Below are 26,552 nucleotides of genomic sequence, written 5' to 3'. Positions count from 1 at the left end.
GGAAGAGGAGCAGACATAGGACAGAGGGGTACTGGGGAGAGGTGCCCCCATGAAGTTGGACTATGTGTCCAGCACCACTTGGGGCAAACTAGAGATATAGGGGATGAGGGGGGTGGGGTGCCTGCTTAGAAGAGCCGGCCCTGGGACTTGCCTGGTGGTGCAGTGGTTGAGACTCTGGCTTCCATGGCTGGGGCACAGGTTCGAGTCCTAGTTGCGGAACAAAGATCCCACATGCCACGCAGGGCAGCCAAAAACTAAGTTAAAAAAAAAATCTATGAAAAGGAAAAAAAGAGGGCTTCCCTATCAACTCTGTGACAAAGAATCCACCTACCAATTTAGGAGACACAGGTTCCGTCCCTGATCCAGGAAGATCCCACATGCTGTGGAGCAACTAAGCCTCAACTGCTGAGCCTGTGCTTTAGAGTCTGGGAGCTGCAGCTGCTGAGCTCGTGCCCTGCGAGGCCTGAAGCCTGTGCCCTGCAACAAGAGAAGCCACCGCAGTGAGAAGCCCAAGCACCACAGTTGGAGAGGAGCCCCTGCTCACTGCAACCCCAGAAAAGCCCACACAGCCGGAAGACCCAGCACAGCCAAAAATAAATAAATGAAATCATTAAAAAAGAAAAACAAAACAAAAATAAGAGCCAACCCTGCCTGGAACAGTGCTGCTTTCCCAGCCATTGATACTGGGCGCTGGGCTCAGAGCACCCACCAGTCTCTTGTCTCCACCTCCCCAAAATCTCCAGATGAAAAAGCACTTCGCTGCCTCTTGTATTTGGAAACTGTCCTGTCAGCACTTTGAAACTACTGGTTAGCACATGCCGAGATGAATTACAGATACGGAAGCGATGGCACTGGGGGGTGGGGGTACAAAAATATGCCCAGGCCTCTGGAGAAAAACTCCTGGGCTCTGGACAAACAACTCTTGTTACTAGGAGTGGCTGAAGATTGACCACTTAGCCATTTTCTGAAGGGAAGCTGAGAACAGCACTGTTCAAAAAATATATATATAAGGCAATATTTTGGTTGCTCTTTCAATCATGAACATCTTTTACCTTTTACCAAAAAGTGTAGGCAAGTCACAGATATGATTATAATTTTTCTAGGGCTGGCATTTAAAAAAGTAAAAAGGTGAAAGTAATTTCATTAATATTTTTATTTAAACCAATAAGTCCAAGGTATCATCCTTCAACATGTAATCTATTTAAAAAATCATCAGTAGAGGAATTCTGAGGTGGTCCAGTGCTTAGGACTCCACGCTTTCACTGCCAAGGGTCTGGGTTCAGTACTAGTCAGGGAACCAAGATCCTGCAAACTGCATGATGCAGCCAAATCAATAAATAATTATCCGTAGGATATTTTGCATACTTTTTTTCACATTAAGTCTTTGAAATTTTGTAGCTTATTTATTTATATATAATGTTATACATATATTATGTTGTCGATGTTTAGTTGCTAAATCGTGTCCTACTCTTTGTGACCCCATGGACTGTAGCCCACCTGGCTTCTCTGTCCAAGGGATTTTCCAGGCAAGAATACTGGAATGGGTTGCCATTTCCTTCTCCAGTATTATATATATGTTTTGTTTTTATTTATTTATTTTTGACTGCGCTGGGTCTTCAGTGCTGTGCTAGGGCTTTCTCTAGTTGCTCTGAATGGCGGCTACTTTTGTTGCAGAGCACAGGCTCTAGGAATGCCAGCTCAGTAGTTGTGGCTTGCAGGCCCTAGAGCTTGGGCTCAGTAAGTAGTTGTGGCATGCGGGCTTAGTTACTCCGTGGCAGGTGGGATCTTCCCAGACCAGGGATCGTACCTGTGTCCCCTGCATTGGCAGATGGATTCTTATCCACTGCACCACCAGGAAAGTCTTATATATGTTTTGTTGTAGTAATATGCACATAATATTTATCATCTTAACCATCTAACCCAGTATACAATTCAGCTGGGTCTAGTACATTCACATCGTGCAGCCGAACTCCAGAACTCGTCTCATCTTGCAGATCTAAAACTCTGTCCCGTTAATTGATAACTCTCCATTCCTCCCTCCCCCAGCCCCTGGCAACTGGCATTCTACTTTCTGTCTCTATAATTTTGAGTACTCCAGGTATCTCACAGAAGTGGAATCATGCGATATCTGTCTTTTTGTGACTGGTTTCCTTCACCGAGCATAAATGTCCTTGACTTTCATCCATGTTGTATGTGTCAGAATTTCCTTCCTTTTTAAGGCAGAATAATATCCCATTGTATGGATAGACCACACTTTGTTGATCCACCCATCCGTTGATGGCTGATGTGTATTTTATATACAGCACTTTGAGGGTTGATAAAGTGGTGGCAAGAGTGTGTGGACCCTGGAGCTAGGCTACCTGAGTTTCAATCCTGGTTGTCGTTCAGTTGCTCAGTCGTGTCTGGCTCTTTGCGGCCCCATGGACTGCAGCACACCAGGCTCCTGTGTCCTCCACTGTCCCCCAGAGTTTGCTCAAATTTATGCTCGTTAAGTCAGTGATGCTATCTCACCATCTCATCCTCTGCTGCCCCCTTCTCCTTTTGCTTTCAATCTTTCCCAGCATCAGAGTCTTTTCCAACGAGTCAGACCTTCGCATCAGGTGACCAAAGTATTGGAGCTTCATCTTCAACATCAGTCCTTCCAATGAATGTTCAGGGTTGTTTTCCTTTAGGATGGATTGGTTTGATCTCCTTGCAGTCCAAGGGACTCTCAAGAGTCTTCTCCAGCACCACATTTGAAAGCATCATTTCTTCGGCGCTCAGCCTTCTTTATGGTCCAACTCTCACATCCATACATGACTACTGGAAAAACCATAGCGTTAACTAGACGGACCTTTGTTGGCAAAGTGATATCTTTGCTTTTTAATACACTGTCTTGAATCCTGAACAGTGCCTGAATCCTGAATCCTGGTAGCTCCGCTCATCAGCTGTGTGACCTTGTGTAAGTTCACTAGCTACTGTGCACCACAGTTTCAACTGTACAGTGGGGACAGCAGGATTCCTACTTTGTAAAGTATTCTGAGGATAGAATGAGCTAAGCTCTGTTTATATCAGCATCTTCTATAAGGAGACCCTGAGACGAGGATGTTCCTCTGCAGGTGATTTATTAAGGAAGTGCCCCCTAGAAAAGACTCTTGGGGGGAGTGGAGGGATCAGGACAGGGAAAGGAGGAAGCCAAATAAAGTCCGTGCAGGGCAGCGAGCTCTGGAGTGTAAGTTACACCTCAGAGTGTACACCCTGCCCTGCCCTTGGGCACAAGGGTGCACTTTCTTTTTTAAAACATTTTTATTTACTTATTTATTTGGGTACACTGGGTCTTAGTTTCACATTGGGAAACTTTGGGATCACATTTGGGATCTTTGATCTTCATTACAGCATGCAGGATCTTTAGTTGCGGCATGTAGGATCTAGTTCCTTGACCAGGGATCGAACCCAGGCCCCCCGCATCGGGAATATGGAGTCTTAGCCACTGGAGAACCAGGGAAGTCCCCTGAATGTCTCGTTAATTTATCTCCCAGAGTCTTGAATTGCTGGGTGACTTAAATAATTGCTCAGATGGTAAAGAATCCTTTACCAAGGCAGGAGGTACAGGAGACACAGGTTGGATCCCTGGGTCGGGAAGATCCCCTGGAGAAGGAAATGACAACCCACTCCAGTATTCTTGCCTGGAAATCCCATGGCCAGAGCAGTCTGGCAGGCTACAGTCCACGGGGTCACAAAAAGTTGGACACGACTGAGGGAGTAACAACACAACTCCCGGCTTTTACCTATCTATGTCTGTGAATCTCTTCAAAACACTTGACCTTTCAGTTTTTCAAACCACTTCTCCAGCACTCTTAGACTCTGTCTTAGCAGAACGTTTGGAGCAGGGAGAACTGGTATTTCTATTTTATACATAAAATGACACTTGGAGACACTCACTCTGTGCCAGGCCTGTTGTGAGTACTTCACATAGATTAACAGATGCAGCCTCATAAGAGCCCCCCACATGGGGCAACCACATGACCCCCATTTGCAAGTCAGAAAACAGGCGCCAGGTCAGCTGCAAATGAGTCCAATTAACCTAGCCCCAGACTCCCAGCCCTTGACCATTTGTTCTCTGACTGTTCCATCCTACAGCCACCAACACTCATGAAGGTGACGGATGGCGAGTTCCCTGGTGGCTAGTGGTTAGGGTTCTGGACCTTCACTGCCATGGCCCGGGTTCAAGCCCCAGCCTGGGAACTGAGATCCTGCAAGCCATGTGGTGTGGCCAAAAAAAAAAAAAAAAAATCCTTTCTTTGGGAATTCCCTGGTTGTCCAGTGGTTAGGACGGGACCCTTTCACTCTGGTGGCCTAGGTTCAGTCCCTGGTTGGGGAACTCAGATGCAGGTGGATCCCAAATACAGATTTCCTTTCTCTGGATCTCGTACTCCCCTGCCCCCATCCCACTTTAGTTCTACTCATCTGATTTCTCCAGAGTGGAATGTGCCCCGCCAAGGATTAAATTGACCTAAGCCCGTGATACTCCTGCCCCAGGGCTTTGCAGGATGGGGGGCTGAGAGAGCAGACAGCAAACGTTTTTGTGGCTTTTTCACAGACTCTGCTTGCACCTGATTTCAGACCCCCTCCCCTACACAGACAGAGATACACACACACACTCACTCTTGCATTGGGTCTAAGGTGTGCTTTTTCTGGAAATGTTAGTCATGTCTTCTTGTTCCACTACCCCAGGCCCAGGTCCCACCTCACAGCAGCTGCCCAGGAGTTTTGAGAGAGGGATACTCAGTACCCAGAATCCTCAGATGGCCCTGTGATTCCCCATCAGCAGTCTGGGGGCCTGACAGTCAGGACTCCAGCTGAAGAGTAACCTTTGAGGAGCAGGGAGTATCTGGAGAAATAACTGACTTTATCAATTTCAAATGGAGCTGGTAGTTGCTGTTTTTCACTGCTGTGTAGCATTCCATTGCCTGTTACTCTCAAGGTTTATCTATTCATTCTACTATTGATGGACATTTTGGCAGTTTCCAGTTTGGGGCTATTACAAATAATGCTGCTATGAACATTTTTAAAATATTTATTTATTTAGCTTTGCCAGGTCTTTGTTGCAGCATGCAAAATTCTTTGTTGTGAAATGGAAATGTGAGATCTAGTTCCCTAACCAGGGATCCAACCCATGCCACCAGCATTGGGAGTGCAGAGTCTTAGCCACTGGACCACCAGGGAAATCCCTGCCGATGGTTTAAGCAGGGGAGGGAGGTAGACTCACCTTCTGGTCCCTCTCGCCCCTCTCTAGGCATGTCAGAGCGGGAGCGGCAGGTGATGAAGAAGCTGAAGGAGGTGGTGGACAAACAGCGAGATGAGATCCGCGCCAAGGATCGGGAGCTGGGGCTGAAGAATGAGGATGTTGAGGCGGTAAGTTCTGAGCCCTGCCTGCCATGTCCACTCCTGGCTGGTAGGTACCAGCAAGGGACTCCATTCTCCCCTCCAAAAGCTCCCCTTCTCCCCCTCAGTCTCCTTCCATTTGCTCCGTGACCTGGGGATCCTGCCATGGCTTGGTGGACCCGGCCCTGAAACCGTTGCCATGGGTAGGACCCTCAGCCAAGTCTTCACTGGAACAGTAGGAGGGAACATGGCAGTGCCCAGTGCCCTGACTATTGACACATACTGAGGAAGTTCCAGGGCCTGGTCAGCCTTTTTCTGACCCTGAAGCTTCCTCCAGCTCACCCCTTTCATGCCCCAGCATTGTCCCGACCCCTCCAAGAACCTATACTTTGTCTCTGCCTAAATTAGAAAAAGACACCCCTTTCTCAAAGCGTGTTACTTCCATCTGTTGGGAAATTGTCATCATATACTAACAAGATACTTATCTTCCACCTGTCATAAAATTATCATAGTAAATATATAAATTACCCATCTCTGGCATCAGCAGAGTTGTAAGAATGTGAACAAATTTCAAGCACATCAAAGCGTCTACAGTATGAATGGCACGCCTGTAAACAGTTTGCCCTTGTTTAGTGCACAACATGAGCTACTGTATGTGGCAGCCTCATCCAGTGGGCTTTCTCTCTCTACAGCTGCAGCAGCAGCAGACTCGGCTGATGAAGATCAACCATGACCTCCGGCATCGTGTCACAGTGGTAGAGGCCCAAGGGAAGGCCCTGATTGAACAGAAGGTAGAACTGGAGGCGGATCTGCAAACCAAGGAGCAGGAGATGGGCAGCCTGCGGGCGGAACTTGGGAAGCTGCGAGAGAGGCTGCAAGGCGAACCCAACCAAAATGGAGAGGAGGAGCCTGTGGTGAGTGGGAAGCCGGCTTCTGTAGGCTGGCTCAAGGTGGCCCAGGCTGCCTTGGCTTTTGCCATGACACTTGAGGGAAGTGGGAGGCCCAGAGAGAGCCAGCTTCTGGCTAGGAGACACACAGCTGGGCAGAGGTAGTGCTGGGCCTGGAACCTAGGACTCCCAGCATTCTAGCCCAGGGTGTCCAGCTCGGTGGTGGTTACTGGGCATCTGCTGTTCATTCATTCATTCAAATAATTATTGACTATGTTGTAGGCATGGGGGATAAAATGGACTCCTGTCCACATGGGGCTTACAACCAGTATGAGAGACAGACATTAGACAGATAATCACATAACATACCATGTGTGCATGCATGCTCTGTCACTTCAGTTGTGTCCGACTCTTTGCAACCCTATGGACTGTAGCCCACCAGGCTCTTCTGTCCGTGGGATTCTCCAGGCAAGAATACTGGAGTGGGTTGTCATGCCCTCCTCTAGGGGATCTTTCTGACCCAGGGATGTGGGCAGGAGGTTAATTGGGGAGGTGATGGATCGCAAAGACCAGAGAACTGAGACAGGGAAGGAGGAAAAGGGAATTTGAGGGTGTGTCATTGAGGTCACCATGGGGAAGCTCAGTCCCTCTGGGACCTCCTCCCAGAACAGTCTTTCTGGAGGAGAAAGTCTTAGAGCAATGATCTACAATTGCCTGTCCCCAATTACTAAGGGGAGGAGGGTTCCCAGAGGTGTTATCCCTCCCAATACTCCCAGGCAGAACTTGTGGAGCGGAAACTGGGGGAAAAATGGAAAGACAGGACACTTCCCTGGTGGTCCAATGGCTAAGATTCCAAGCTTCCAATCCAGGGGGCCTGAGTTTGATGCCTGCTCAGGGAACTAGATCCTGCATGCCGCAACTAAGATCCCACATGTGGCAACTAACACCCAGTGCAGCCAAATAAATAAATGAAGTAAATATTTTTTTTAAAAAATGGAAAGACATCCAGTGGGTGCTCGAGGTGGGGCCCTGTCCACATGAATGGAACCGCACCACAGCTGCAGCGGAAATCCGGGTGGGCCCAGTATGTGACCCAGGGCACCGAAGGTATCTCCCACGTAGATGTGCCCCTGGGATATTCCAGGAACATAGAGATGGGGCAGTTAATCCTGATGGGGGTGGCATGGAATTTCACAGACCAACTGTTGCTTCAGCTGAATGTCAGTGATAATAATGCTAAGATTTTGATAAGCAGATGTAGAAGATGGATATACTGTTTCAGAAAAATGTAGTAAACTGTTAGAAAAAAGCTCAGAGCTTCCCATTTCTTCCAGCACATATTTTTTGACTTTCCGGTTTGCAGGCACTGTGCTGGTCTCTTGGGTTCCAGGTGAGGGAGGTAAGATAGAGGAGCTTTCCATCAGGCTGGCTCAAGTCCCAGCAGAGTCATTAAGTATCATGTGAATTTGGGCCATATACTCCTAGGTTCTTTGAAGGACAAGAACCTCTGAGACACAGATAGGGAGGAAGAGAGAGAAGTCTTGAAAGGGAAACTGGAGTAGAATCTTCTTTTGGCTACAGGTGACAAAAGCTTAACTTAAAATGGTTCAAGGATTTTTTTTAAAAAAAGGAATTTGGGATTGTGTAACTAAAAGCTTTGAGTTAATGATGGCTTCAGGTATAGCTGGTTCCAGGTGCCCTAATGACGCTGGCAGGAATTTGTTTCAGCCCTTCTCTCTGTGTTGGTGTCATTCTCAAGCAGCCTCTTGCCATATAGTGGCCTCTAGTACTCAACCAGCTTTGCAAACCCAGTGGAAAGAAATTTCTTCCTTCTCAAATTCTCAGCAAAAGTCTCAGGAACCTTCTTGTTACCTCACCTGAATCAATCTGAGGTCTAGATTATACATGTTGCCCATATCTGAGCACGTAACTATCCATGATGGTGCCTGTCTGAGCCACATGCATGGAGAATAGGAAAGAGGAGTTTCTCCAGAGGAAAACTGCCATGTCTCAGCCCAGAGATGTGCAGGCCAGGCAGGACAACAGCTGTTGTCCATGTCAGAGAGTCAGGGTTGAGAATGCCACACACAAAACTCTGAGCAGAGAAGGATGTGGATTCTTACACAGGGTTTCAGCAGGGGAGTGACAGGATCAGCTCTGAGTTTATATGGAGGACAGTTGAACAAAGAGACGATGGCAGCCATGGTTGTCAGGAGCCCTTGGCAGTAATCCAGGCAAGAAAGGTGAGGACTGGACCAAGTCGATAGCCTTGGGACAGAGGGGAGGAACCAGCAGGCGAAGCTTGGGGTGGTCACTCCCTCCCACCTCCCCTGGGTCCACCTTTCAGCCTCCTGAGCCCCACGAGAGCTCAGGTTCTGTCTCTGGCTGGTCCAGACCTGGGTCCTGAGGACATCACCCCTAGCCACAAGACTCTGAGCCCGGCTCCAGATCTCTTTCGGACAAGGACACTTCACACCTCCTTGGCCTGGCTGCCGGTAGGTTTCAGTTTCCTTTCTGGCTCCATGGAGGTGGGGCAGAAACAGAGGTATAAAATCCAGGAGCAGTTATGCCTAACCCACTAAGCCTCTCTGCAGCGTCTGTTCCTGAACTCAGGGTGTCTTTTGAGGGCTTGACACCATCGCTTGGAGCTGAGTGGCGTTCAGGATGCTTGTCACTCAAACAGGGAAGCTACAGGTAGTGGTGGCTTCATCACCTGCTGCTATGTGACTTGAGGCCTGTCCATCTCTTTGGGTAATAGGTTCTTATCTGACAAATGAGGGACATGAACTTGACTTGATTCAGTAGATCTAAAAGTTAGCATGGCTGGCACTAAAAGGAACAAAATGGGGTCATTTGTAGACACATGGATGGACCTAGAATCTGTCATACAGAGTGAATTAAGTCAAAAAGAGAAAACAAATATCATATATTAACGCATATATATGGAATCTAGAAAAATGGACAGATAAACCTATCTCCAAGGCAAGAATAGAGACACAGAGGTGGAGAACAGACATGTCGACACAGGGTGGAGGAAGGGGAGGGTGGGACATATTGGGCGATTAGGACTGACGTATATGCACTACCATGTGTCAGACAGACAGCTAGTGGGAAGCTGCTGAATAGACAGGGAGCTCAGCTCGGTGCTCTGTGATGGCCTGGAGGGGTGGGACGGGGATGCTGGCAGAGCGGTCCAGGAGGGAGGGGTTGTGTGTATACATACAGCTGATTCACTTCATGGTACAGCAGAAATAAACACAACATTGTAAAGCAATTATACTCCCAATATAAAAAAAAACTTAGCGTGGCTGGATAGAGGGTGGTGATCAGAGGAGGGCACAGTGAATTCTGAGTGGAGATGAGGGCCATGTAGGACTTCAAGGCCTTGAGGAAGGTCTGTGGCCCGGGTAGGATGTCCGGGGATGGAATGTGGGGCAAGAGGAACGGCATAAGCCAGACTAGAGACTGTGCAGGGTGAGGCTGGGGTGGTGGTCAGTCCTGGCACCAGATCAGTGAGGGAAGATGGGAGCTATGCAGGGATCCAGAGCCGGGGAGGAATCCGTTCTTTTTTTTTTTTTTTTTTCTTTTTTTCACTTTTATCAGAGTATGTACCGTTCTGTGCTTAATCACTCAGCTGTGTCCAGCTCTTTGCGACCCCATGGACTGTAGCCCACCAGGCTCCTCTGTCCATGTGGATTCTCCAGGCAAGAATACTGGAGTACGTTGCCATGCCCTCCTCCAGGGGATCTTCCCAACCCAGGGATCGAACCCAGGTCTCCTGCCGGTTCGGGTTGTAGGCGGGTTCTTTAGCAGCTGAGCCACCAGGGAAGCCCTTATTGGAGACAGTTGCTTTACAATATCGTGTTAGTTTCTCCGGTACAGCAGAGTGAACCAGCTGTATGTATACATGTATCCCCCGCCCTTTTTTTTATTTCCTTCCCACTTAGGTCATCACAGAGCATTGAGCTACACAGTATGTTCTTATTTATCTATTTTATACGTAGTATCAATAGTGTATATATGTCAATCCCAATTTCCCAATTCATCCCAAACTCCACCCCATCCGCCTTGGTATCCACACGTTTGTTCTCTGTGTCTCCATTTCTGCTTTACAAATAAGATCATCTATACCATTTTTCTAGAGTCCATATATATGCACTAATATATGATATTTGTTTTTCTCTGTCTTACTTAACTTTGTATGACAGACTCTAGTTCCATCTACATCTCTACAGATGACCCTGTTTCATTCCTTTTTATGGCTGAGTAATATTCTTTTGTATATATGTATCACAGCTTCTTTATCCATTCCTGTGTTGATGTACACTTAGGTTGCTTCCGTGTCCTGGCTATTGTAAAGAGTGGCAGTGAACACCGGGGTGCGTGTATCTTTTTGAATTATGGTTTTCTCTGGGTATATGCCTAGAGGAGTCTGTTCTTAACATTGCCTCTTGATTCATATGATTGTTTCTGAGACGTTATCGCTGTCATTTCAGTGTGATCTCCAGTAGGCAGGTCTCTTTGTATATTTTTATAACATTTATTGAGATGTAATCCACATGGTATACAATCCAGCCATTTAAAGTGTACAGATAAATTTTTTAATTTTTTGGCCGTGCCATGTGGAATCTTACTTCCCCATCCAGAGATCAAACCTGCACCTGCTGCATTAGAAGCACAAAGTCTTCTCTTTTTTTTGTTAAATAATAATAATATTTATTTATTTGGCTGTACAGGGTCTTAGTTGCAGCATGTGGGATCTAGTTCCCCGACCAGGGATCAAACCCAGGTCCCTTGCATTGGGAGCTCATGGTCTTAGCCACTGGACCACCAGGGAAGTCCCAGAAGGGCAAAGTCTCATCCACAGGACTTCCCGGGAAGTCCCCAGGTCAGTGATTTTTAGTATTAAATATATTCACTCTATTGTGTGATCATCACCACTATCTAGAACGTTTCCATCAGCCCAGAAAGAAACCCCCTACGCATTAGCAGTCACTCCACATCTCCCTCCCCCCAGCCCCTGGCAACCACTCATTTACTTTCTGTTTCTGTGAATTTGCCTCTTCTGGACATTTCGTTGAAATGGACTCGTGCACCATGTGATCCTGACTGCCTTCTTACTCAGCATGTTTTCTAGTTCATCCAGCTTCTCATAGTTTAACTGGTGGTTTGTCCTGCCTTTGAAAACTGGACATATAAACCCTTAAGAAAATGAAGTTGGCTTCTTGTCTAAAGGACTTTATGGAAAACCAGTGAGAAAACTTAAAGTTAATAGTACCTCTTTGATGTCAGTGTCTCCGCCTTTTAAGCTCTTGATTTCTTAGTAAGTTGGGGGGTTTTTTGTTTGTTTTTAACTTTTTATATTGGAGTATAGCTGAGTAACGATGTTGTGATAGTGTCAGGTACGCAGTAAAGTGACTTAGCCACACCTATACGTGTCTCCATTCTCCCCCAAACTCCCCTCCTATTCAGGCTGCCACATGACATGAGGCAAAGTTCCCTGTGCTACACGGTAGGTCCTTGTTGGTTATCCATTTTAAATACAGCAGAGTGTATATGTTGATCCCAAACTCCCTAACTATCCCTCCCCCTCCCCCTTCCCCCATTGGTAACTGTAAGTTCATTTTCTAAGCCTGTGAACCTGTTTCTGGTTGTTTGTTTGTTTTTAAGTATACAGGAAAAGCAGAGAGGGGCCTGATGACTGGCCTGTGAACCAGGGTTTTGGGCGCTGAATTTATCCATGGTAGCCTGGAGCTACCAAGGGTGACCAGAGCACAGTCATTCCCCATTGCTGGGCCAGGGCTGCTCAGAAGTATGTTCCAGGGGCCTTGGGAGCGCAGGAAGTGATCTTGCTAGACCCAGACAGTGGTGGGGTGAGGGGAGCACGCCCAGGGGGCCAGGCCTCAGGATGGAGGGCCCTGATGGAGGGTATTGCCTCCCTAAGGCCTCTGGACAGGCCCCGTTGCTTGTCGGCTGGTCTCCTGGGCCTCCCTGGGGAGTACCTGGGGCCTCTGGCATCTCCCTCAAGCTGTGCCCAGAGAGCCTCAGGGGACCACAGACAATTGGCGATAACCCGAGCCACCTCTGTGGTCCCTCACGGGGTAAGTCTAGAAGGCTCGCTGCTGATTGACCCGATTGCCATGTTGGGAAGAGCCTTGGCCATGTCTCTTGAGGACTGGGCTGCCCAGGGCACTGCAGCAGTGCCTGGTGGCCTCCGGAAAAGCTGAAGCCCCAATCTCATCCTCTTCTGCACTTCCACGCGGCAGTCCCAGAAGTCAGGACTTTTTTTTGCACACCTGTCTCGGCATCTCTCAAGCTTTAAGGGGATCAGATTGCTCCTCTGATAAAAGAGCTATCTTTTCGCCAGAGATAAAGAACTCAGGTTCTGAGCAAGCCCTTTGGTGTCTTGGGTGAGGACAACCCATGGAGGTGAGCAGGGAACTACCATACCTTGAAAGCCTGTATTCATAGGAATGCCCTGATGTAGGGGTGGGAAGAGCCCTTAGAAATATTAATGGGTTTTTTAGGGCTCGATGGGGAAACACGGGCCCGGAAAGGAGTAGGCAGCTTGCCCAGAGCCCTCTGGGAAAGTGAGGGGTTGGGAGCCCTCCTGAAGGGCTTTATGTCTTCCCCAGGCATGTGGTCATCTGTCAGCTGGCACTTCCCAGAGACAGAACGAGGCAGGGGACTTGCCCAGTGAATGTAAGAGCCTGGGTTGTTTGAGGAAGGGAGGGGCCTGGAGGGTGTGAGCCTGAGATTGCGGTCTGCAGCCTTTAACACCTGTGGGATCTAGGCAGGGAAGGAAAAGGGGGAGGTGAGTGTGCAGCCGTGGAAATAGCACATGAAAGGACGTAGCTGCTACACAGCACCAGCCCGGTGTTGCCATGTAGACTCCATGTGACCTAGTTTTCCATCTTTTTTTTCCCCAAAAGGAAGCCCTAAACCCAAACTTTAATGTGAAATATCCTGATCTAAAACAATTGGCAACTACTTCAAAGGAGTTTTAGAACACAGAATCAAATAAAAGGGGGGTGGGGTGGAAGTGGGGCCACTGGGGTGGGCCCAGAGTTCTTGGTGAACTCCTATACATCCCGCAAGACCCTGTGCACAGAGACCACATCTGCAGTAACATCTTCTGTGGTCCTTCTCAGAATTGATGTCCTTGCACCTTTCATTATATTATCTTATAAATTTCTGTTTGTGTATATCTTTCCTCCACCTCCACCTGTCTGATTCGTCTCATTAGCTCAGTGACCAGCAGGCACAAAGTTGTTGCTCAGTCATATTAAGTGAATATTAGACCTGGGTTTGATCCCTGGGTTGGGAAGATCCCCTGGAGAAGGGAATGGCAACGCACTCCTGTCTTCTTGCCTGGAAAATCCATGGACAGAGGAGCCTGGCAGGCTACAGTCCATGGGGTTGCAAAGAGTTGGACACAACTGAGTGATTAACACACACACACACACCTCCGAGGATGCTCTGTGGTTAACCTGGGCAGAGGAAGAGAACTGGCATTAGTGAGTGCCTGCTGTGTATTAAGCATTTGTTCTACATCCTCTTGGGTAGAGGATATTGTCTGAATGTATGGCCATCAGGTGGTCCAAGGAGCGGCCCCAAAGGCTCTGCAGAGGAAGTTAAACATTGAAGATGGACTTCCCTGGTGGCTCAGTGGTTAAGACTCCATGCTTCCAATGCCAGGGGCACAGGTTCGATCCCTAGTTGGGGAGCTAAGATCCCACATGCCAGTGGTGCAGCCAAAAACAAACCCATTGAAGATGTGCCCTGAGAACACAGTCCTTTGAAGGTGTGGCATCAGTAAACCCCATAGAGTGCCTTCTTGGGATGTTAATTCCTCCATTTCCTCCCTGAGCTCTTGGGTAGGAGGAGGCCCCACCAGCCAGCTTGGGTGGGCGGCGTGTGTCAGCTTTCAGTTTCCTGATGACTCCAGACACCTCCCCTGCTGCCCCCTGCTCGGTGCTGACTCCGGCTCAGACCCGCTTCCCGCCCCACGCCTGCTGGGTGGCTCTGCTGACACCTGATCTCCTCTGGTGGGTGGTGTCTCCTTTCAACTGTCCTCTTCCGGAACAGCACGTCCCCGGCTCTCTGGACGTGAGGCATCTCAGCTCTGCCTCCTGTGGTCCTTCAGCCACCTGGCCCATCTAAGCTAGAGTCCCTTTCTCCTTGTGCTTCTGTGGGGTTTTGGTGGGGGAGGAGCCAGTTCTGTATTTCAGTCCCTCTTTCCCTCAGTCCAAAGCTTTCTCACTGTTGTCCTAAACTTTTTTCCACTCCTTCTGGACGATCATGGGACATTGGCAATGCAAGGCTGTCAGGAACAGTACACTGCCTGTAGAGTGTGGGCCACCTGCCGATATGGCCAGCTTGGACCTGGAAAGCTTGCAAAAACTTCCTGGCTATCAAAAAAGAAAAAAATGTTGGCAAGGATGTGGAGAATGTCAAACCCCTCCTACACTGCTTACAGGAATGTAAAAGGGGACAGCCACTGTGGAAAACAGTTTGGCAGTTACTCCAGAAGTTAAACATAGAGTCACCATATGACCCAGCAATTCCACTCCTAGATGTATACCCCGAGGAACTGAAGTGTTCAAACAAATCTTCGCATACAGATGTTCATGGCAGCATTGTTCACAACAGCCGAAAGGTAGAAACAAAACTCAGATGTCCATCAGCAGATAAAAGGATAAACAAAATGTGGTCTAGTCACTCAGTGGAATATTACTTATCGATGAAAAGGAATGAAGTGCTGACACAGGCTACAATGTAGATGAACCTTGAAAAACATGAGTGAAAGAAACCAGTCACCAAAAGCCACATATTATATGATTCCATTTCTAGAAAATGTCCCAAAAGGGCAGACCCATAGAGAAACAGAAAGCAGATGGTGGTTGCCAGGGGCTGGGGGAAGGGGGACTGCTGATGGGTGTGGAGTTTCCTCTGGAAAATGTTTTGAAACTAGTTAGAAGTGATTGCACTGCACCATGAATGTGCTACATGCGTGCATACTCAGTCATGTCCGACTCTTTGTGACCCCATGGACTGTAGCCCGCCAGGCTCCTCTCTCCATGGAATTCTCCAGGCAAGAATACTGGAGTGGGTTGCTGTTTCCTTCTCCAGGGGACCTTCCCGACCTAGGGATTGAATCTGTGTTTCCTGAGTCTCCTGCATTGGCAGGCAGATTCTTTACCATTGTGCCATCTAACACCATGGAATTGTGCATTTTATTTTTAATAGGGTTTTGATTTTTTATGTTGAATTTTATTTTCTTTTTAATTTTTGGCCATGCCAAGTAGTATGTAGGATCTTAGTTCTCCAACCAGGGATTGAACCTGGGCCCCCTGCACTGAGAGTGCAGAAGCTTAACCACTGGACCGCCAGGGACATCCCTGAATTGTGCATTTTAAAATGGAAATTTTATGTTAAGTGGATTTTACCACAATTAAAAAAAAAAAAGGACATGGAGTATGGGGTCTGGAAACTTAGCAGACTAGGATCCATCTGTGTGACCCACATGGAAGAGAAGTAAATGCCCTGCGTCAGCTGTGACGTGAACCTCCCACCTCCACCCCTACCAGGGCTTCCACCGAACTCCAGTGAAAAGCTCCCCACCACCACTGGGGAGGAGTGGGCTTAACCAGAAGGCCAGTAACAAATAGGAAACTGTGTACGACTTCTTATCAAAGGAAAAAGGAATAGAGAATGGAATATTGGATCTGATTCCAACGACTTTGGCCAAGTTAGCAATAGCCTCCGTTAGAAAGGGCTTCCCAGGTGGTGCAGTGGACACGAGAGGAGACACAATGCAGGAGGCATAAGACACTCGGGTTTGATTCCCGGGACGGGAAGACCCCCTGGAGGAGGAAATGGCAACCCACTCCAGTATTCTTGCCTGGGTAATTCCATGGACGGAAGAGCCTGGCCGGCTAGAGTCCAAGGGGTTGCAAAGAGTCAGACAGGACTGAGTATGCATGCGGTACCAATTGGTTAGAAAATGAAGCAAGAACATGGGAAAGGGAAGCCAGGCAGACTTAAAAGGATGGTGGCATTGAGGGAGCATTGAGTTTCTTCTCTGACACCTTTTAATGTTATTTGTAATTAAAACCCTGAGTCAATTGGGGAGGCAATGGGATCGTGGGTCTGGGTATTGAGAAGGCAAACAGCGCGCAGGTGGCCACTGGCTGTGCTCTCCCGAAGGATGAATGCTGACTGCACAGAACGTGAGCAGAGGCCGCCCGCAAGTTCTTAAAATAGCGCCCTCGGCAAGCTGCTCAGGGCCCGGGAAGGGTGGGAAATTCAGACTCCGGCAGGATGCGGAGTGGGTGCTAGTGGCTGTGGCCAGGAATTCATTAGCAGCATCTCTGCCCCCTCCAGGTGGAGCTGGGCGGAGAAGAGTGTGTCTCCGAGGCGGAGAAGGTGGCCATGGATCTCAAGGACCCTAACCGCCCCCGGTTCACACTGCAGGAGCTGAGGGATGTGCTACATGAGAGGAACGAGCTCAAGTCCAAGGTGTTTTTGTTGCAAGAAGAGCTGGCATACTACAAGAGGTGAGTGTTCCACTGAGCTCCCAGGCTGGCTCCATTCTGAGGTAGTTTGGAGTTTAGGGACAAATTCACACCTGGAAGAGGAGGACTGCATCTGTGTTCGTTATAGGGATCGTCACTGGCCTGAGGCACTTACATACCAACTCAGAATTCCTTTCTGAAACTCTGAGGCTCAGATTCCTCTTATAATTCAGAACTTTTCCAGCAGTTAGAAAGGAATATTATAAATACTGTATTACCTTATGACCTTATACTGTATGTGAGTTCTGGGGCGGCTCCCCCCAAGTCAAACACAAGAATATTTTTGCAGCAAAAGATGTGAACATTCATACGGAATCAATGGGATCAGTCAAGATGATAAACAGCCTCACAAGGTTTCATTTCAGAGCTTGCCACCAAATGAATGACCAAAAAAGTGAATTTTGGTTTTTAGAGCTGTTTGGATTTGGGAGTTACAGATAAGAGATGGTGGGGGATAAAATGGAAAAAAAATAACAGAGATGATGGAGATACCCAGCCTAATATTTCTGATCATTTAGTTCATCCGTGGTCAATGAAGTCCTTGCACATACAGTAGCCACTAGCCATGTGTGGCTATTTAAACGCATTAAACTTAAGTAAAATGTAAAATTCAGTTCTTCAGTTGCACTCACCACATTTCAAGTGTTCCATCAGCACTTGTGGCTGACAGCCACCATATTGAACAGTGAAGAAAAACATTTTCATTCTCCTGGGAAGTTCTATGCACAGCACTTCCCCAACTTAAACAACTATCTCATACCATGCCACCTCATACTTGTTCAGCTTTGTACATGTGCTTAGTTGCTTAGTCGTGTCCAACGCTGTGTGACCCTGTGGACTGTAGCCTGCCAGGCTCCTCTATCCATGGGATTCTGCAGGCAAGAATACTGCAGTGGGTTGCCATTCCCTTCTCCAGGGGATCTTCCTGACCCAGGGATAGAACCCATGTCTCATGTTTCCTGCAATGGCAGGTGGGTTCTTTACCACTAGCGCCACCTGGGAAGCCCCAGCTTTGTACACATTGCCTTTCTATTGGTTCCTCAAAACACACCTTGCTCGATTCAGGTAATCTCGGGACCTTTGCACATGCTGCTCCTGTAGCTGGAAAAACATTCCCCGTGACTCTACCCACAGTTGGCTCCTGGTCACTCAGGGTTTGGGTCAGATGTCACGTCCTGAGAGAGGCCTTCCTTCACCATCACCACCCCTTCAAAGGAGTGCTCTGTACTAGTTACTGTCTGTCATTTTACTCAGTTTTGCTTTCTTTTCGGCTGCACTGGGTCTTCATTGATTTGTGCAGGCTTTCTCTAGTTGCAACAAGCAGGGGCTACTCCTCGTTGTGGTGCTCAGGCTTCTCATTGTGGAGCACAGGCTTCAGTACTTTTGGCTCTCAGGCCCTCATGTGGGCTTAGTTGCTCCACAGCATGTGGAATCTTCCCTGACCAGGGGTCAACCCATGTCCTCCTACACTGGCAGGTGGATTCTTATTCACTGCACCACCAGGAAAGTCCCACACCCCCCTCAGTTTTACTTTCTTCATGGCTTTTTTCACTATCTCACATTCTCCTGTTCAGGAACATGCTGGTTTTATTGTCTGTTTCCACACCAGACTGTACCATCATGGCACCAGAAACCTTACTTGTCTTGTTCATGACTAAGTTCCCAGCACTCAGGATGCAGCTTACCCAGAGTAGGTGCACAAGTGCCTGTTGCATAGAAAACTAGAAGGAAGGACCAATGTGGTCCCTGCCCTTGTAGGGAAGATAAGACATCAGAGAAAATACAATGCCATACATGCTTATTGAAAACCTACTGTGAGTCTGCCACGTAAGAAAGTTTTATGACAGTGTGTGCATTGGCTGCTTGAAGAAGAGACAAATCTCTTCTGGCTTGGGGATGGGGTGGAAATCAGGAAGGCTTCATGGAGGAGGTGGCATTTGAACTGGGTCTTCTCTAAAGGACAGGGTCCTTTTCAGATATGGGAGATGTTGTGGGTGGCATATTCTAGGCAGAATGAATCACAAAGGCATGGAGACAAGGAGACATTTGGCAAGAACAGGAAATAATTCTATTTGGCTAGACTCTCCAAAGTAAACTTAAAATAGAGATGTGGGTACCCTCCTGAAATTTCTCACGCGTGGCCAACTGGGCCAAGGGCCTGCAGGCACCTGTGTACATTGCCTCCAGGACATATCCTTCCTCTTAACTGGCCATTCCAGAAGCCAGCCCCTGAGGCAGAGAGCTTGTGGGGCAAAGGCCACTGTTGTCCTCCTGGGTCTCTTATTATCACTCCCTTGTAAAAGTATGTGCCCTCTCAGACCACCAGACAGTGCCATTGGAATATTCCAGCTTTCATGGAATTGTTGACTCTCTAATCTCATGTCTCTCAACTCCTTCCAGTGAAGAAATCGAAGAGGAGAATCGAATACCCCAACCTCCACCCATTGCCCACCCGAGAATGTCTCCCCAGCCCGAGTCTGGGATCAAGCGACTGTAAGTGCTGCGCTTCCGGTGTCTGGAGCTGCTCATTGGTGGCTGAGCTGGTGGTTCACATGGCCTCTCACTTCTCCTGGGCACCTGCTCCAGACCAGGGCTTGTCACTAACCACCTCCCGCCGAGATGGACCTAACCCTGGGGCACTTTGGGCCTAGCCCTTGACTTGGCGTTCACCTCTGTACCTTGAAGGCCGAGTTCCTCCTAGCGGGGTGGGGGTTGGTCCCTGGGCAGAGAGGTTTGGGGAAGGCCAAGGGGGCGGGAAAGGGCTGGGACCTATGGCTGATGCTCAGGGCTTGCTTGAGTGTATCAGGTGGGGCATGTCTCTGAAGACAGCAAATACTGCGTGGTGGAGAAGGTTTGTGCCTCTTAAGGGCTTGAAACCCCAGCTCTGAGATGTCCGAATGGCCGCAGGTCCACCCTATCTATGCTTTTCTGTGGCGACTTTATCTGTCCCTCCATCTCTCTATTAAGTATTCATTGGTGCATAATACATGCAGAGGCAGGGCCTGGTTGCTGTGGGGAACACACAAGAAAAAGAGCAACCTAGTCATTGCCCTTAGCTAGACTTAAAGCTTCTTCAGGGATCCTTGCATCAAAAGACTCCTTTGAGACTCAGATGAGAGGTTGCAGACCATTTCCTGGAGGGGTCGGGGGAGGAAATCATACAATTTTGCAAACAGTTTTTGGTTCACTGATGCCTGCAACTCTTCAGATAAAGGGTTAAAGCTCTAGTCTCATTAGCTAATATCTACTAAGAACCTACTGTGTGCTAGTATCTACTAAGAATGTACCATGTGTCCAGTACTGTCCCGGCAGATTGAGTCCTCACCATAGCCCTGTGTTATTGTTCAGTCGCTTAGTCATGTCCAACTTTTTGCGACCCCTATGGACTGCAGCACGCCAGGCTTCCCTGTCCTTCAGTATCTTCCATTGTTTGCTCAAACTCATGTCCGTTGAGTCAGGGATGCCATCCAACCATCTCATGCTCTGTCGCCCCTTTCTCCTTCTGCCCTCAGTCTTTCCCAGCATCAGGGTCTTTTCCAGTAGCCCTGTGAGGTGGGGGCATTGTCATTCCCATTTTACAATTAAGGAAGCTGAGGCACTGAAGTCAGTCACCTGCCCAGGGTCATACAGCTAGTAAGAGGCAGTCAGGGTTCAAACCCAGGCACCTGGCCCAGAGCTCCCATTCTAAACTGCAGGAGGGCCTTCCACTCCCAGTTGTCTTGTGGCCTCCTGTTCTCCCCTAAGAGGGTCTTCCTGGCTCTCAGCCTTACAACTTATTGTAAAAGAGGCCTCAGTTCTTCCACACTGACCCTGGTAGAAGCTTTGTGAAAGCAAGTGGCATGGGTTGGAAAGCTAGCTGGGGTGCTTGGAGAGGGGAATTGGGGTGTTACTTGGATGCCTCAAACGTTAAAGACCATTTATATTTGAAAATCCTCGACTAGTTCTTATCCTGTGAATTGACTTAAGCCTCAGTGTTGGGGGATGGGAAGGGAATGCAAAGTGTGTGTAACTGCTGGACCTTCTGCTCTTAGTTTTTGTTTGGTTTTATTAGGTTTTGGTTTTGGGTTTTGATTGAGCTGGGCGGAGTATAGGATCTTAGTTCTCTGACCAAGGATTGAGCCCACACTTCCTGCATTGGAAGTGCAGTCTTTTTTTTTTTTATGATTTTTTTTTTCATATGGACTATTTTTAAAGTCATTATTGAATTTGTTACAGTATTGCTTCTGTTTTATGTTTTGGTTTCTTGGCCTAGCTCCCCAACCAGGGATCGAACCTGCACCTGCTACCTTAGAAGTCCAGTGGTTACTGGACTGCCAGGGAAGTCCCTGGGTTGTTTTTTTGTTTTTGTTCTGTCCTTAGAAAGGGATGACTTGTTCAAATGTTGGGCCCTGGGAAAGGCTGGCCTCCCTCTAGAGTGTGAGGTTAAAGATCTGGTTTTCTTCCAAGCCACTCTTGGCCAGCGTCACATGTTTGCTTGGCCCTCCATCTGCTGGATTTGGGAGGGGATGTGGTCCCCAGTTCTGCTTAGGGATAAATATTTCCTGGGGTGAAGCTTGGAACTATTAATTGATAGGCCTCCTCTGGATCTCAACACCATGTCGGCCACGTATTAGTTTGTAATCTTCTGGTGGCACTTGAAACACACCTCTAAGTAACTTAAGATAAACTGTTGGTCAAGCAACTGTTTTCAGGTCATCTTGGTTTTAGATTCAGCTGTATCCAGGCCTTGTCCTCGGGGCTTTGCCTCGTTCCCTCTACCTCTACCGCGGTTTTCCTTTCTGTGTGCTGTATTCTTGGGTGGCAGGACAGCTGCCATCAGCTCAGGCTTCTGCTTTCTGGTATGAAACTTCAGAGAAAAGAAAGTCTCCCACAGGGTCACAGAATTGAGTCTCATTGGCTCTGACCAGGTCACATGGCCACCCCCTAAACCAATCACAGGGCAGTGCATCCATAGATCTGGTCTGGTCTCATTCTCACACCTGAAGCTTGGAGTAGCTTTAACTCCAAGTAACTCCATCCAGTTCCCACGGACTGAAGTTAAGGGAGGGACAGACCCCAAGCAAGATCAGTTTGCTGAGCAGACAGAAGTAACCGGCGTCCACTGTAACCTCATCTTTGGGGAGAAGGAGCCCTTTGGTCTTGATTCTCTGATGTACTCAGTATCCTTGGTTAAGATTTCCCATCCAGTGCTTGGTCAGAAGTGGGATTCCTTTAGCTGAGGCCCTGATCTGTCCTCCCACCCCACTTGCATGGAAGGATGAGCAGAAAGTGAAAAGTGAAAGTATTAGTCGCTCTGTCATGTCCAACTCTTTGCGACCCCATGGACTTCCAGGCTCCTCTGTCCATGGAATTCTCCAGGCAAGAATACTGGAGTGAGTAGCTGTTCCCTTCTCCAGGGGATCTTCCAAACCCAGGGATCAAACCGGGGTCTCCTGCATCGCAGGCAGATTCTTTACCATCTCAGCTACCACGGAAGCCCTAGGACAAGCAGAAGTGATCTTACATGCTTTGGCTTAAATCCTGGGGAACTAGAGAAAATGTTTATGAGCTCACACAGTCCCTCCCTTGGCTAAGGGAAAGATAAGACCAAGAGAGCAGCATCGTCTTCCCTCAGCAGTTCCTTCCCTTTAACAGTCAGACCTTTCCATCACCTCTGCTCCACCAGTACTACATTTACAGCATCTCCGGCACTGTAATTCCAAGTCACGTGTAATTCTAAGGCTTCCTTCTGAAGCAGTGTTGTTCTGACTTTCTAGTTTTCCACTCCAGCCCCATTTCTGTAAAACGGTAATTAAGTGTTGGTCTTTGCAAATCTCAAACTAGGTAAAATCCAGAGGAAAGTTACCAGAATTAGCCAACAATCTACGGCCATACCACCCTGAACGCGCCCGATCTCGTCAGAATTAGCCAACACTCTTTTTTTTCTACTAGTTCTTCTACCCACACCTGAGTTGGCTGTGGTGTCTGGTCCTCTTTTTTCCAGATTGTTCCGGAAAGGACTCTGTTCTCAAACCCCATCTCCGCTTTAGTTTGGCCTCTGGTTGCTCAGCAAGACCTGGGGTTCTGAGCCCAGCTGGAGAAGTAGCTGGAATCTGGAAGTCAGAGACAGACAAGAGGGAGAGAGAATTCAGAATCTCTCTTCCACAGGGTGCAGGTGGCTAGTCCCATGGCTGCCCCAGCCTTCTAGGGGATAAGTGGGAGATCAAACCAGCACAAAAGGCTTTTGACCAGCCCAGACAGGACAGCGGTCGCCTTTGTCCGCCTCAGCCACTGACCAGAAGCTGCATCAGGGTGACCACGAGCTCAGAGCCTGGGGCAGAAATGGGTCTTCCCTGGGGACCAGGGAAGGGAGTGGTCATTCTTAAGATGGTTCCACGCCTGTCTCCCTCTCCATCCATCACTCTCAGGCACCCATCTGGGTCTGTCTGGTCCCTTTGTCCTGGCTTTTGTGGAATATTAGTCATACACCTTTTTTAAAGAAAATTTACTTGGCTGCTCCAGGTCTTAGGTGCGGCACTTGGAATCTAGTTGCCTGACTTAGGGATGGAACCCGGGCCCCTCCACATTGGGAGCGTAGAGTCCCAGCCACTGGACCACAGTGTCCAGCATGTCTGGAAGTCCCGCCAGCCTTTTTAGTGCAGCTCACAGCTCTTCCCCAGCTCAGCTTCCTGCCTTCCACCACTTTCCCCACCCACCAATGAGTAAGCAGTAACTATTTAATACCTTGGAGGTTCTGCCCTGTCGGGAGATTCAGAGCTGGGACGTTTAGCCCCATTTCTCAGATGAGGAAACTGAGGCCCAGAGAAGCCCATTGACTTCACTGTGATTACTTGCTGGGAAGGATCAAAGTTGGGATAGATCGGAACCCATGCCTTTTTTTGCCACCCAGCCCTGTGCTTGCCCCAGCCGCCTCATTCGGCCTCCCTACCCCTCCTTTTCTTTATCTCCCCCACTTCCCCGAGTCACCAGCTGTGGGCTGACTGCCCAGTTCCCTTATCTCTCAAATGCACCACCAGCCAGAGACTCCAGAGTCTACATTTCTGGGCTGAACTGGTCGAGGGAACCAGAAACTCCAGCCGCCTGTCCAAACAGCGTACCCAGAGGACGTTCCAAGAATAGCTTGTGATTGAGCAGCTGCTGGCCAGAGAGTCTGGGCTGGCACTGCCTGGGAAAGTCACGAGGGAGCAGCTGAGTGCTCCACCCTTGTCCCCGGTGGACACCAGGCACCAGCGCCCCCTTTGTGTTGCTCGCAGCTCTCCATCACGGGCTGACAGGCACATGCAGGGCTGCTGAGCGGAGGCAGGGGACTGACCAGGGAGGCAGGCAGCTGGCAGTGGGTATAGAGGCTCAGCCGGGGAAGCTGCGATCGGAACAGCTGGCCTCACACACCAGAAAAGCTGGCCTTGGAGCAGGCGGTCACCTGAGTATCCAACGGTAGTGACAGTGGTGCAATCTCTCCCTGTCCTCCTACCTGCCACCCTGCTCACTGCAGCCCAGAAATAACTTCTTCACAGCCGCCCATTGCACTGCCTGAAATGCCACTGTTAGAACCTCATTTGCTTTGAGTCTTCCAGAAATAATTGTTGCAGGGTGGGGTGGTGGCGGGGGCTGGTGGGAGCTTGAAACCAGCTACATTGTATCCAGGATATAACTTTTGACCAAAACAAGCCAGTCTTTTTTCATAGCAGTGGCTGTCCCTCTGGAGGAGGTGACTACTGCAGGGAGCCTGGAATGGGGAGAGAAGGGGGGCTGTCTATGTCAGGGATCCCAGCGAGACCCACAGAGAGTAGCTCAACCAGAACCCCCTCCTGCCTCCCCGCCAGGTGTCCCAAGGCCCTGATGCATCAGTCTGGCCCCTGATTGGGCCCCAAATGAAGTCCAGCATTTCTTAGCAGGCAAACATCTGTCCAGGCAAAATACCTAGCCTGCATATCTTGGGCCATCCCCTAAACAACAACTGTGTCTTTGAGGGCTCCCTGTTATGCTAGAGAGAGCATAAAGGTGAGTGCAGAGCCTTATGGCCAAGAAGTTAATGGTGCCCGCTAGCCTGGCCTCTGGGGACTGGGCCCATTCAGTGGGAAGCCCCTCACTGTCACCATGAGAAGCCGTTCAGATGGTTCTGCTGAGATGCCAGCTCCCAGCTACTTTGGGGAATTGCATCAAAGGTGATCCAGACACAGAATTCTCAAACCTCATTTGAGATCGTCATATTATTATAACTTTTCCCCAGCCAACTTCTTTAAAAAAAACAAAACCAAGCTGTTCAAAATAAGTTCTGGAGACGTGGTTAGAGTTTCTTTATTTTCCTTGCCCAGACAAGGAGCCTGTGAGCATTCACTGTTGTTGTTTGTTGTTCAGTGGCTAAGTTGTGCCTGACTCTTTGCAACCCCACGGACTGCAGCACACCAGGCTTCCCTGTCATTCGCTGTCTCCCGGAGCTTGCTGAGTAGACTCTGGCTTATCCAGGGGAGCGATTGTGCAGCCTGTCTCCTGCCCAGCCCATCCTGGCTGCCTGATCTTCCCTCCTGGGTCTCCCCTGGCTGCCTTCAGGGTACCGAGCCTGCAGCTAGTGGCAGCTGGGGGAGACGGGCTGGAAGATAGCCACAGATGTCACCACTGAATCCCACAGCAGGTTTTGATCCACCATTCTCCACCCCCAGGCCTGTGTTTTCAGCCCTCAAGGCCAGCCTGTCTTCCCTAGGTGGTTGTCACATGCTATTTGTTTGCTAGGGTTGCTGTACCACAAACCAAGCTGGCTTAAACAACAGAGATGTATTGTCTCACAGTTCTGGAAGCTAGACGTCCAAGATCAAGGTGTTCGGCAGGGTCTGTTCCTTCAAAGGGTCATGAGGGATCATCTTCTCCATGCCTCTCTCCTAGCTCCTGGTGGTTTGCTGGCCATCTTTGGCCTTTGTTCACTCATAGAAGCGTCACCCCAAACGTCTCCATCTTCACATGGCCTTCTTCCTGTATGCGTATCTGTGCCCACATGTCCCCCTTTATAAGGACACCAGTCGTATTGGACTGGGGCCACCCTACTCTGGTATGACCTCACCAAAACTAGTTACATCTGCAAGGGTTCTATTTCTAAATAAGGTCACGTTCTGAGCTACGAGTTAGGACTTTCCAAAATATGAATGGAGGCGGGGTGGTAGGTGGACAGCACAGTTCCACGTGAACCATAAGCAAACGCCTCAGCTGACCTGTCTGTGGAGTGTGTTTCTTTTTCACACCTCACCCCCCTTTTATTTAATTTGGCTCCACCAAATCTTTGTTGCAGCATGCGGGGTCTTTAGTGGAGGCATGCAAACTCTTAGTTGCGGCATGTGGGATCTAGTTTCCTGACCAGGGGTCGAACCCAGGGCCCCTTGCATTGGGATCGCGAAGTCTCAGCCGCTGGACCACCAGGGAAGTCCCAACCTCCCCTGTTTTTATCTTCTCTGTGTCTATCTGTACTTTTCTAACCAGGATCTTTACAGCCATAATGCCCATGGTAGCAGCCGGACTGATAATAGATGACCCCACCCTGCAGCCTGTCCGACGACTTGTGTCCCTCGTAGGCACTGGATTTTTTTCTGGTTTCCTTTTGAGCTGTGCCTTTGCAATGTCTGCTGCGGCTACCGCTGGGGCTGGCCTGTCTCCTCTGGCCCCTTTAGCTGCATGGCCATCCCCCTGCGTGTTCCCATTTGAAGTGGGTGTTGAGTGTGATTTCAAATGTGCCACC

At 48.9% G+C, this 26,552-nt stretch overlaps 1 protein-coding gene across 6 annotated transcripts in view; it reads left to right on the top strand.

Annotated features, from left to right (window-relative positions):
• RILPL1 (Rab interacting lysosomal protein like 1) overlaps positions 1 to 26,552 on the top strand; it is a 40,563-nt gene that overhangs the window by 11,128 nt on the left and 2,883 nt on the right. For 3 of the 6 annotated variants that reach the window (XR_006341072.1, XM_043902025.1, XM_043902024.1), the window contains exons 3-7: positions 5,276 to 5,394; positions 6,057 to 6,278; positions 16,638 to 16,810; positions 19,229 to 19,321; positions 26,297 to 26,384. Coding sequence is in view for 5 of the 6 variants with exons in the window: in XM_043902025.1 (XP_043757960.1) it covers positions 5,276 to 5,394; positions 6,057 to 6,278; positions 16,638 to 16,810; positions 19,229 to 19,321; positions 26,297 to 26,384 (695 nt within the window). In the remaining variant the exon portion in view is untranslated. The remainder of the gene's footprint in view (positions 1 to 5,275; positions 5,395 to 6,056; positions 6,279 to 16,637; positions 16,811 to 19,228; positions 19,322 to 26,296; positions 26,385 to 26,552) is intronic. The other 3 variants (XM_043902021.1, XM_043902022.1, XM_043902023.1) reach the window with 1 other exon arrangement.

This window comes from Cervus elaphus, chromosome 5 (genome assembly GCF_910594005.1).
Source record: "Cervus elaphus chromosome 5, mCerEla1.1, whole genome shotgun sequence".
In the NCBI taxonomy this organism is placed as follows: Eukaryota; Metazoa; Chordata; class Mammalia; order Artiodactyla; family Cervidae; genus Cervus; species Cervus elaphus.
This window is presented reverse-complemented; position numbering and strand designations above follow the sequence as displayed.